At 36.9% G+C, this 12,522-nt stretch overlaps 2 protein-coding genes and 1 long non-coding RNA gene across 4 annotated transcripts in view; 2 read left to right on the plus strand and 1 right to left on the minus strand.

Annotated features, from left to right (window-relative positions):
- Nucleotides 1-12,522, plus strand: part of LOC138911246 (uncharacterized) — a 144,205-nt gene that overhangs the window by 90,529 nt on the left and 41,154 nt on the right. The gene's annotated exons all lie outside the window — the stretch shown is intronic.
- Nucleotides 1-12,522, minus strand: part of LOC6627698 (protein toll) — a 45,809-nt gene that overhangs the window by 31,921 nt on the left and 1,366 nt on the right. The gene's annotated exons all lie outside the window — the stretch shown is intronic.
- Nucleotides 10,788-12,400, plus strand: Idgf1 (Imaginal disc growth factor 1). Its single transcript, XM_002052221.3, has 2 exons — nt 10,788-11,510; nt 11,573-12,400. Exons 1-2 carry the CDS (start codon nt 10,841-10,843, stop codon nt 12,229-12,231), a joined length of 1,329 nt encoding a protein of 442 aa, XP_002052257.1. The 5' UTR covers nt 10,788-10,840; the 3' UTR covers nt 12,232-12,400.

Consider the following 12,522-nt stretch of genomic DNA (forward strand, 5'->3'; position numbering starts at 1 on the left):
CAGATTGTAATGAACTTGAGACATTTGATTGACTTAACTCGCGTCTGAGACTGCGACTGCGACTGCGACTCCGCCATGTTGCAATGAAAAATCGCAGCTCTGTGTATGAATGATGAATGCCAATCCTCGTCCCAGGCAGACAGACCCTGTTCTGGCAACATGGAAGCCACAGCCGCTGAGCAATATCTAAATGTGAATTTTATGCATTTTATACAAGGTGAGCAGGGCACAGTGGCATATGAAGCTACAAATTTATTATAAACTTGCAGGCATTATCCAGGCAGGCAAATTTGGTAAAGTTAAAATCAATTATTAAACTTTTTTTGTTTTTGATCCTAAAAAATGATTTTCGAATACAAATCTAGGTAATTTATACCACCAGGTAAACAAAATACAGCTTATAGTTTTCTATTGGGAGATTTTAATTCCCAAAAATCTATTTAGAAAGAATTTTCTAATGGAAAAAAAGTCAAATATAAAAAATGTTATAGTATTTTAAGTTAGTACATAAGCCAATCCGCTTAGCAATCCAACCTCAACATATATATATTTTATCAAAAATTAATCGATTAGTTTTCACTGTAGCCAAAGGAAGCTTGCAGCTCTGCGGCCCAGCAGGCACAACCAGAAATCCTTGGCGATTCTTGGCGGGCTACATTCTCTTAAAGGTGCATATGTATGTACAAATATAACATTATATAATATAATATTCACATATATATATATAAATATATACATGTTTATGTATGTATATATGTACTTGTGTATATCATATAGAGCTTTAGGCGCGGCACAGCTATCCTTAACGGCAGATGGTAGTGAGATGCAAAGGTGTATAGAAGATGTGTAGAGGACAGAAGAGGACAGAAGATGAGGACAACATCTTTCGTTTTGAGTAGGTTGCCAAAGTGGTAAATGCGGACGACTGAGGGCAGACATTGCTAATAATTGCGAGTATGTTTCGTGAATTTGTAATTTTAAAATTATTATTGTCAGAGTTTCAGGGGAGGAGCGCAGATACAGCGCACGGCTGGAGTTGATAGCGTTGAAACTTAGCTTAGCAAAAACAAAAACATGGTGCGCATTGTTTCTGTTGGAAAGAATTTTATGTGATTTAATACCCTGTAAATAGACATAAGCGAAAAAAACGAATTGCATGAGTCCAAAAATCTAACATAACTTTCATATATTTTTAAGGAATTTTCGTGTAGACAAACTTTTCGTGCTCTCCAATCTTCGTAAGTAACAGCCCATTTAATGTGCCTTTGACCATTTCTTACGCAACTACAGCAAAAAGAAAACAAGTAAAGCGCGCTAGTCGAAAGTGTTTTAAAAGTAGATACCCTTCACAACGAACATTTCAATTAATTAAGCACCAATACCCTCTTGCTAGAACTTTACATGAAAATGCCCAACTGGGCATCTCTTGGTTATATAATTTTTATACCCTGAACCCATTAGAATTGGGTATAAGGGTATATTGTATTTGTGAAATGTATGTAACAGGCAGAAGGAAGCATCTCCGACCCCATAAAGTATATATATTTTTGATCAGCATCAATAGCCGAGTCGATCTAGCCATGTCCGTCTGTATGTCTGTCTGTCTGTCCTTCTGTCCGTATGTATGAACGCAAGGATTTCAGAACATATAAGAGCTAGAGACTTTAAATCCCAAAACTTGACATATAGCTTCTAAAATAGAATATATATATGCATTTGATGTTGGAAAATGAGAAAATGAAAATGACTAGAACCTCCTACTTGTTTTATTTAAACAAGTTTAGGAGTATGTAACGCTACATAAGAAAATATAGATAATAACTTGGTTTAGAATGGGCAAAAATGCGCCGGAAGGAAAGCATCCGGAAGCAATAACATTTTTAATTTGTACTTTATAGGAATAAAATCAAGCAAAAAATTATTTTTGTCATGCCGCCAAATAAATGTCGTTGGAGGTTTTGCAAAGAAATTGTTCGTCTCGGATGTAACCACGGATCAGTATCAAGAATATAATAACGATCTTTGCGGGGTCAGTGACCTCTGTGTGTTGCACACTGTTTCACACAATTATAATATCCCTTGCAAGGGTATAATAATTAAACCCTGGCATTGTCGTTAATTTACACGCAACCCAACAGCGAGGTCTGAGACCCCACATATTGAGTTGAGCTCCACTGTTTGCTCATATAAATAATTAAATAAAAAATTTGGCGCAGGACCCACAACAATAAAGCAAAACGGACCTTTTTTATGCGGCTGTGATTTTTTTACGCTAACTCACACATGTGCGACATGCATACGTGTGTGTGTGTGTGTGCGTGCGTTCGGGTGTCAACAAAAGACAAAATAACGTTTATTGTTTGGCCTTTTCCATCGCAACCACGACCCTGCGCCGCCCCATTTGCTTTCTGTGCTGTAATGTCCATCTCCACAAATATTTTTTTCCTGTTTTTTTTTTTTTTTTTGTTGCGTGACCGTTGAATGAAAAGAAGAGCCAGGATTTTAATTCGCTTACAGATGATTTTTGAAATATATATTTAAGAATGTAATGAAATTCGTCAATTTCTTGAGCGGGATGAGAATATACTTAATACTTGTCTATCTGTCTGCCTCACAGTTCAGTCTCACTATTAACCGCAAAAGTTAGAAAGATCGGCAGCTTCCCCCAAATAAAAATGAAGTTAAGCCACAAAAAAGCCCAATTAGATTCAATATCTTTGTGAGAAATTATTTGATACGTTTATCGCAAAATCCGCCGCCTTTGGCTGGAATAATAATTACTAAACAACAGTTGAGATACATTGGATCATATCTTTGGTTCTTTATTAGACGGACTTTAAACTTATTTTTGTAGACACTAAGTTCAGAATTGTGTGGATAAATTTAATTAGGTGGTCAGATTTTAAGCACACAACTATCCAAGTGTAAGCCCGGGCACCCACTACCCACCAGTTTAATAAATACAATTTTAAAATAAATATTTTATCAAAAAATAGCCTGGTGCTGTTAGTCTCCTTTTTATGTACTCCTTGATCCAATTTGAATCTTGATATTGCATTCTTCACGTTTCATATTTTCATATTCTCTGAGCCCATATGAAATGGCTAGAAATCGTTTGTGCAATTGTAACCCATATATATACCCCATAAAGTATATATATTCTTGATTACGACGACGAGCTGTGTCAGCCCTGTCGGGCTCCTAGTTGTTCACTTTCATGTGTATATACCTGAATACACGTAGAGGCACAAACGCTATTTGCCAAATTTGGCCTACCCCTCTAACTTTTACCGAGCTTAATTTGTTTCTACACAGATTTTCTATCTGTGCTACCACAAAAAGTACAGCAAGTTATTCTCTATTTACCTTGACGCAAACAACATTTGCCAGCTGAAAAGTAAAATCTAAATGAATTATTGGATCCATTAGCAAAATCCATTTACACAAATTTAATGCAAAAGCAGCTTCAGTACTGTCAGGCAGAAAAACTTTATACACTTCGTTGAACTTTTGGCAGTGGCTAAGTTCTTAAGGGTTGGGGCATGTTTCGGTACATTTCGGGGTTCGACGTTTGCACTGCGCTGCTGTGGGGTTGGGGAGAAATAAAAACTTAACAATTAAAAAATAAGCACGCCAAAGAAAACATTTTGAGATTTACGCATAATGCGTAAAGGGTTGCGACTCAAGTGAAATAACTGGGTTCAGTCTGAGACCTCAACAGTTGCATTAAAAACAAGTTAGACCTTCCAACTCGGTAATGCCCAACCACAACATACACTGTTCTCGCTCAAGACAGACAAAGCGGAGCATTATCTATTAAAAGTTCAATAATACCGTCTGATCACTCTCATAGTCAAATATTAAACTAATAGATACAACCAATAACAATTAATGGTTCATAATGCAATAGAAAGAAATAAGACAATCAGATTTGGAATAATTTGGTAAAATTTAATGTTTACGGGTATACAGGTAGCCGAACATTGCAATATACTACTCTTCCTTTGCGAACAGAGTATAAATAGACAAAGGTTAACATTGACGATGCCAGTTCGTAATATTGGCCTGTAGCGCATAAAGCTTTTACACAGCTATGGGAAATTTTGGGGTTGATTTGGAAAAAGAAAATATTGTTTTAACTTTTATCGGCAAGGTTAAGTCGAACTAAGTACTTAGTAAGATGTTCAAATGCTTATTCCTAATTCTATCGAAATTAATTCTAAGAAAATTTTTTAGTTTGAAAATGTCCGTCCGTATACATACATTTAAATTATTTATATCTCACATAGTTTTAATTGTAACCATTAAGATTCAATGTATATATTAATATATGGTATAATCGTGTAGAAATTATTGCGCGATTATCTACAACTCAACATGTGAAGAGAATACGGGGCTTATAGGAATTTAACGAAAAGTTTATTTTTATTTAATCTTCAAACGTTTTAAAATATTGCCAATAATAATGTACTTATTTTTTCAATAGTGTATGCATAAAAAAGTGTTTTATATTTAATATTTACCACAGCAGTTGGAGTCGAATCAATGGACATTTTTTAATTTATTTACAAACCACTTAATTTGTTGTTATTCTGTTTTAATTACATTCTGTGTGCGGCGTTAAATTTGAAATTAAAAATGCATGCGACGCCATTGTGGCAGAGTTTTTTCTGGTTTTGATGAAAGCCGTTGACATTAATGCATTCAGCTCTTACATAAAAATATATATATATATGTATATTAACAAGTGTAGCTCACATCGGTATGTATATATATATATATATAATTATACAAATATGAAATATATTATGATTTGGCAATTCCCTATGCTTATATCTTATAGCTTTTAAAATAAAGCGAAAGCAACAGTTAAAAATATTAACACCTATATATATATCATCATGAATCCTACCTGAACGAAAAATTTGAGAAAAACAACGAAACTTCATTCACAAATCAAGTTTATCTTAGTTTTATTTGTAAATTAAATTGCCAATATTTAGGTCCATAAATTGTGAATGCAAATATTTTAGTGCACATGTGCACATGCCAAATTTAATAGAAGCTTGTTTATTCGTTCCCATATCATAAATGATATATAATATAACTCTGCAGACCCAAATGTGAAGTATGTTCAAGTCGGACGCACAACGTTTTATACTTGACTTGCATTTTATTTTTTATTAAAAAAAAACACATTTATTATATTATTATTTATGACTTTATTTTGTGATACAATTAAGATAAAATATTTTAATTTTTTCAAGCCGCCTTTTTTATGTAACCCATTTTAGGTTTCACTGAAATTAATTAATAATATGAAGGAAACAACAAAGAACTCTTATTGGTAGTCATAACCGTATAACCATACAGGGACAATTCGGGTTCATATCATAGGCCACTTTATTGATGTTGGGTTTTTGTTTAGCTGAAAGTAAACGTAAGCACAAAAGTTTTATACAACCGAATTTCGCGATTTCCGTCCATCACAAAAGCAACTACCGTCAATAACTAAGCATCCTAGCTCTTACAGTTTGGGCTGTGCGCAGATCACCAATCAATCAGTCAGTCAGTTAGTCAGTCAGTCGGATAAGCAGTTTTATGTAAGGAGATATGTATTTCTAAGTGTGGACATTGATTTCAGAGAGCTAAAGTAATAAAATAATAATCACATGCCACCTCTAAGGATTCTTCAATAGCTTTTTCTGACACTTGGACCCATGCTGGAATTGGCGAATCAGGTCAAAACCAAGAGGAGCCCAAGCTTAACCAACGTGCAGTCAGTCAGTAAACTGCAACCGGTAACCCAATACCAAGCAACGAAACAAAAGCAAATTGAGCAGAAAACCAGAAGGCGCCAGCTCAGCCACTGGTCAATCTTGAACCCTTGGCCGGTATTTTGACACTTGCCGTTTGTAAACAACAGTTGTTAAGGCTTATAATAAATATGAGCAAGAGCACGAAGGTCACCCCGAAAGCGAAGTCTTTCAAGTTTGGTGATATGTGGCGTCCTCATGTCAGCGTGCGGTTTTTTTCGATAGCATTATCTTAAGCAAACAATGAAAGGATAAGCAGAAAAATATAAAAATATTGTTTTGGATCAACGTCCAAAGTCAGCTTCGCTTTGGGCAGCTAGCTTAGTTCTTATCAAGCATAATACTAGAATTTCGGGCTTAGTAAACATAAAGTTATGTATTTATGGGTTTATCAAGGCATAGGTTTATTATAATTTTTCTCCTGTGCCTTTGGACATAAGTTGTTGTTCTTTAAAAAAACCTTACAAATTGTCAATATACACATTATTATTATTCTAATGAAAAAACAGCCACGGTTGCCATTGTCCATTTTGTTGCAAGCCAAGGCTTTGTTGAAGAAAACTTATTTGAAAAATTTTAGAAGGAATACAATTTTGTTGTTTACCCTCCAATCGGCTTCAAGCTCATATTCAGGATCTTCTTTGAAGATGTATTTCACTCTGCTGGAATACTTAACGAAAAACACTTGACCCGGGGAATGTTGACTTATAACCGTTTGTATACAAACGTCTTAATATTTTATAATATCGTTCTTCAATGCATTACATACATTTAAAAAAAAAATCTTAAATGCTTTTGTGGCTCATATCAAAGAACACGTTTTAGGACATTTTTTTTCGACTAGATTTAGTTGTTTTTAGGCTACTTCTGATTTCCCAGTGCTTAATGACACTTTGTACCCATTAAAAATTGGTAAGAAGTGGTATATTGCAGCAATGCAAATGTATGTAACAGGCTATTGCAACCCTTTTTGATGTATAGAGAATATAAATATTATCGTTAAAAAGCTGATATTTATTTGTATGAACGCATCTTGAAAACTACAAAAACTGGAGATTACAATTATTAAAAATTATTTTCGAATATCAAATAAGTTCATACTTTTATAGCATAAATGTGGATTTATACATAGGTCCCCCTTCTTTGAGAACACACCCACCGTTCCTTACAAAATTTAAAATTCTTAAACATTCTTAAAGGTGAAGCCCTTTGCGCTAGAAAACTCATAAACACCGAAGCTATGCGAGAATTCAAAGTTCATTCTGTGGGGCTGAGAGATGAAAAAGAAAAGCCACTGCTTGTGTTTTTGTTTATGCTTGTAAGAGAAAAACTCGAATGTTTGTTAGGGCGCTGGGCATAGGGTGTCTCCTAGTCGGACCATCGCGACCAACTAAAGCACTCCAGTTTTTAATTTCATTTTTCAAACGTCCCTTTGATACTTGCATGCCGCATTAACACCCTCCTCATTTATCGCATCGACTGACTGATGAACTGGCGAACCCTGGGCTGAAAATTTGATATACCTTCTGCCCTATTTTTAGGTGGGTGGACGGGAGTGCTTTAATTTTATTTGCACACAAATGCGCGTCAATTTTAAGAAAAATTCTGACGTCTCATCGTGTTTCTGTTTCTTTTTTGTGGCCAATGCAAATAACATTCATTATAAATTTCTAATTATATCACCGGACTAACGAGACCAACCCAAAAGCCCCTCAAAAAAGTTTATTTTTTCAGCGTTTTTTTTTTTTTAGTAGTCAACCTTAAAAAATGTCAAGCCACATTTGACAATGATGAATCTTCTCTGGGAGCAACCCTCGAAAATAGCAGGAGGAAAACTCAGCTGATAAACTGATTATGCACATCAATTGAGCAGCACTCTTCATTTGGCGTGCGCTGCTTACGGCAATTGTTTTGTGAAAATTAAATTCTCTTTTGTGTCTCATATTGCATTGTAAGTAAGCCCTCTACCAACAGCAAAGTTGGTGGCTTTCTAATTACAAATAGGTAAAAAGGCAAATGCTTTGCGGCTTTGTGCACCTGCTGCCAAAGGAACATTGAAATTATGAAAGGTGAATAGGGATGGAGCCCCAAATTGGCAAAGGTATTTGTTAAAATTATTATTGGACTTAATTATGCCAAGTCGGCTTGCGAGGGGGATGTATCTGTAGAAACAAAGAATGTATATGAACAGACGCCAAACTAGAGCGGGTAGAAACGGAAGGAAAGCAAAATTCCCAGAAATTAAAAGAAAAGCAGGCAAATAACTTAAAGTGTGAAATATATTTATGCTTTAAGGTCTTAAACAATTTTTATTAATTATAGTACCAAAATATAATACCAACTGGATTCTTATTTATTAACAAACATTTAGTACACTGCCTAGAAAGGCTTTAAATTTTTCATCATGGAAAATGAAGAGCCACAGTATTTTGTATAGACACATAGATAGATAGTACTTACATAAGCCAACAATGCCATGTATGAAGCGTTGAGCCATAAGGGTCGCCCGGTTGTTACCTATTCAGACATTTTAGTCCTAAAGCACAGCATTTTCCATATATTTATATATGTATCTCATTTCGCTATTAACAGCTATTTGACTATTATAGCTTGACTGATAATATATTTGCAAATACCCGTCCAATATTTGCTGATGACCAATGCCAAGAGTAAATATCAGCAAATAACTGCAGTCCATTAGTGCTTTAGAAGCTAGTATGTGTATTAACCTAAGAGACTTGCGGTTGTTGTACGCTGACCATAAACATCCAGAGGTGGCACGTAATACAATGCTACCAGTATCATATTTCTAATTTATTTGATTAACCTATTTTCTCGCACAAAGCGAGAATTCCATAACAAATATTTAATCTCAAAGTAAATACCCAAAGACTCGGTGGATGTTTAACTTGCGCACTGCTCTTGCTGATATTAATCAAACAACAATAACAGACATGCTTGTAGATGTTGGCACGGATTGGAGCAACTACATGACATACGTATGTATGTATGTATGTATATACATATCCGCATACATGCGTGCAGACGTAACATCGCACACTCGAAATCAGGGCTCTTTACAGATTAACTATGCGCCTCCTTGCACACTCAGCACGCCTCTCGCATTGTGATACGCCCCTTGTCAACGCTAAGCAGCGTGTGAGGATTACTCTTAAGTTCGAGCAAAGCATTCTTTTGCAGCCCCTGATAGACAATGCTCGCATGTCCTGTGTATAATTGGTTGTGACACATGCGAATCATGCTCACACACACACACACCCTCACACACTCATGCACACACACTTAGTTTGCCGGTATTATTGTGACGGATGTAATTTGGAACCGGCTATGTGTGAGCCTACAAATATCTTAACGTGTTTGTTTCGGGTATTTAATGCTTCAATTAATTTTTGATTTAAGTGCTGCCCCGTTGTCTCAAATGTCAGCTGCTGCAATGACGCCCATTTTTAAAGCCCAGCAGGTTGCCTTATTAGGATTCCTTAAGGCAGCTTGAAGATCATTCAGCTCTGATAATAGTAAGAATTGTAAACAAAGCGATTAGACAGTGGCTTGTGAAGTAGAATATCATAACAATAGGAATAACAAAAAATAAACTCGGGCTGCTGCAGATTCAATAATCCTTCAAACAGTCGCAACAGCTTTGTGATATATATCTATAATCCACACAGCGATGGTTGCCCCCAAAACCTCAATTACAAGGCGTATGTTTTTGTCAATACCGATTTTGTGTGTACAAAGTAAGTTATCGATTATTTCAAAAATCTACGCATGATCTACGCATGTCATGCGAGGACCTTCGTTTAGTCTCTACCTCTTTAAGTCTCTGAGATGGAAATGTCGCACTTATGGATCGCAGCTAGATCGACTCGGTTGTTGATGATTGTTGCTAACCATTAATATATATATATATATACATATAGTCAATGGGTTCAGAGTATAAATTGGATTTCGGTTTTTAGCCATGAGCTATTTATCAAGCAGTAGTTAAGTTTACCCAACTTAAACTACGTAGCTTTTTTATACGAATTAATATTTATTTACATGTTCAAGTACGTGGAAAGAATTCATATGTGTATATACCTATATGTTAATATTTGCAAAGGTTAGTCAAATAAGAAAATTTTGCTATTCTCGGCACACCGAAGATTAAATACCTTTTGATATATGGCTCACTATATGCTAATTTTTCGATAAATGAAAATAAATAATCGAATGATGAAGATATCTTGATATATAGAAGAAGATAGTTGTCGACTGATTTATTCATTTATTATAAAATACAGTCGTCTAATCCGGCTGGAACAGCAACAGTAAATAATGAAGGCGTTAATACGTATCAAGAATATATGTATGCACTTATTCCGGTCGAAAAAGTCTCCTTCCTTGCGTTGCACATTTTATGACAAAGTTACAATACGCTCTATAAGAGTATCAAAGTGACGAATGTAAACAAGAACGTTGCGTTGGCTATAACCGACTGCATAACACCCTGTTCACAGTGTAAAACCAGCTTAAGTCACTCGACAAGTGCCTTTTTGAGTATTGTCTTGGTAACCGTATGAGTGAGGGTGTCAGTAGCCGTTCTTTAGATCTTACGTTAAGTCTATAAGTAGTCTACCTGCTCAACTTCGTCACTGTACCTGTACTGTTGTGATAGATATCGATTTGCAAGGCTTACCCACGAGCTTTGACTCTGACGCTTTAAATAAAACTTTACAACGAGAGTCCGACCGTATGACGGACTTTTGGCCAAAGCCAATATACTTTTGTTCTCTTTGCGAACCGAGTAAATAAAAAAAAAAAAATCCCAGAAAATGTTGTTCCATTGCCAGACAAACACCATGAAATCGCTTCGCAATACAAAAATCCTGATAAGGGCATCGTCATTATAACAAGCGCGCTGAGATAAGCTTTTCATTCTCGAATGAGAATCAAGTCGAGTATCGAGACAGTTTTAATTATACATTCAGAAAGTTCACACGTACTTTTCATACTATTCTCAAATGAAACTTTTGCTCATCTGCCTGTTGGGCGTGCTCAGCGTAACATGCGGTGCTAACGGCGCGACTCGCAATTCACATCTTATTTGCTACTATGACTCGGCCTCATATCTGCGACCGGGCTTTGCTAAGTTGGATGCGCACCATTTGGAATTAGCCCTTCAATTCTGCACACATCTGGTATACGGCTATGTGGGGCTCAAGCCAGGCACTCATGAGCTGTATAGCTTAAATGTGGACCTGGATATGTTTCACTTCAAGGACATAACTCAGCTGCGTGACAGATTTCCGCATCTCAAGGTGCTCTTGAGTATTGGTGGCGATCGAGATGTGGACGAGTCGCATCCCAACAAATACCTGGAGCTGCTGGAAGCGAACCGCACTGATCAACAAAACTTTATTGATAGCAGCATGGTGATGCTACGTAGAAATGGCTTTGACGGATTGGACTTGGCGTTCCAGTTCCCTAAAAATAAGCCGAGGAAAGTGCATGGAACCATCGGCACTTACTGGAAACAGTTCAAGAAATTGTTTACTGGCGACTTTATTGTTGATCCTTCGTCGGCACAGCACAAGGAACAGTTTACTGAGCTTGCCAGAAATTTAAGAAACGCCTTTCAGAGCGCCAATCTTTTATTAACATTAACCGTGCTACCCAATGTGAACTCCACTTGTATGTTCTGGCTGAATTTTCGTAAATTATATATTAATAACAACAATGTATCTGCATTGTAGGGTATTTTGACGTTCCCAAGCTGCATCCATTAATGGACTTTATTAACCTGGCAGCATTCGATTTTCTCACACCCGTTCGTAATCCCGAAGAGGCAGACTACACTGCTCCAATCTTTCATTTTGATGCGCAACAGCGTTTGCCCCACTATAATGTTGAGTTTCAGCTGAACTACTGGCTGCAGAATCATTGTCCACCGCAGAAGCTGAATTTGGGCATTGCCACCTATGGACGAGCCTGGAAGCTATCCAAAGACTCGGGGCTAAGCGGCTTGCCAGTCGTACCAAGCACCCTTGGACCCGGCCAAGGCGGACTTCAAATTGGCAGCAGCGAAGGCCTGCTTAGCTGGCCAGAAATCTGTGCAAAGCTACCTCTGAATCAAACGGCAGTCTATCGTGGTGCAAATGCACCCTTACGCAAGGTCACGGACCTCACGCAGAAATACGGAAACTATGCCTTACGGCCAGCCGATGAAGAAGGCGAGCACGGTCTGTGGGTAAGCTACGATGATCCCGACTTTGCGGGCATCAAGGCTGCCTATGCCAAAAGCAAGGACCTTGGCGGAGTGGCACTCTTCGATCTAGGCTACGACGACTTTCGAGGTCTCTGCACAGGCCAAAAGTTTCCCATTGTGCGCTCAGTAAAATACTTTCTGGGTTAAATTGTAGAGTTTTTCATAAGCAAATTACTTGTAATGCTAATCAGCGAACTTGTCTCAATGTTTTACTTCTGACCTCGTATATTTGAACCGCAGTCTGAGACGACTCAATAACTTTGCTTACGCAATTGAACTATTCTAAGAGCATATGTAAAATAAAAACTTGATTTGACTGGCTCTCTCTTTATCTGGTAATAACAAAATGTGCTGTGTTCCTCTCCATGAAAGCTTTTGCAATCGTCATCGTCGGTCGGCGGCTTCATTTGTCGTTTGTCGTTTGCCGTTTGCGTTTTC

This window comes from Drosophila virilis, chromosome 4, assembly GCF_030788295.1.
Source record: "Drosophila virilis strain 15010-1051.87 chromosome 4, Dvir_AGI_RSII-ME, whole genome shotgun sequence".
In the NCBI taxonomy this organism is placed as follows: domain Eukaryota; kingdom Metazoa; phylum Arthropoda; class Insecta; order Diptera; family Drosophilidae; genus Drosophila; species Drosophila virilis.

What these genes read in the sequence shown, in the direction of transcription:
- Idgf1 (XM_002052221.3), top strand. Translation starts at nt 10,841, where the DNA reads ATGAAACTTTTGCTCATCTGCCTGTTGGGCGTGCTCAGCGTAACATGC. An exon ending in ACCCAATGTGAACTCCACTT is followed by an intron (nt 11,511 to 11,572) that starts GTATGTTCTGGC and finishes TCTGCATTGTAG; the next exon opens with GGTATTTTGACGTTCCCAAG.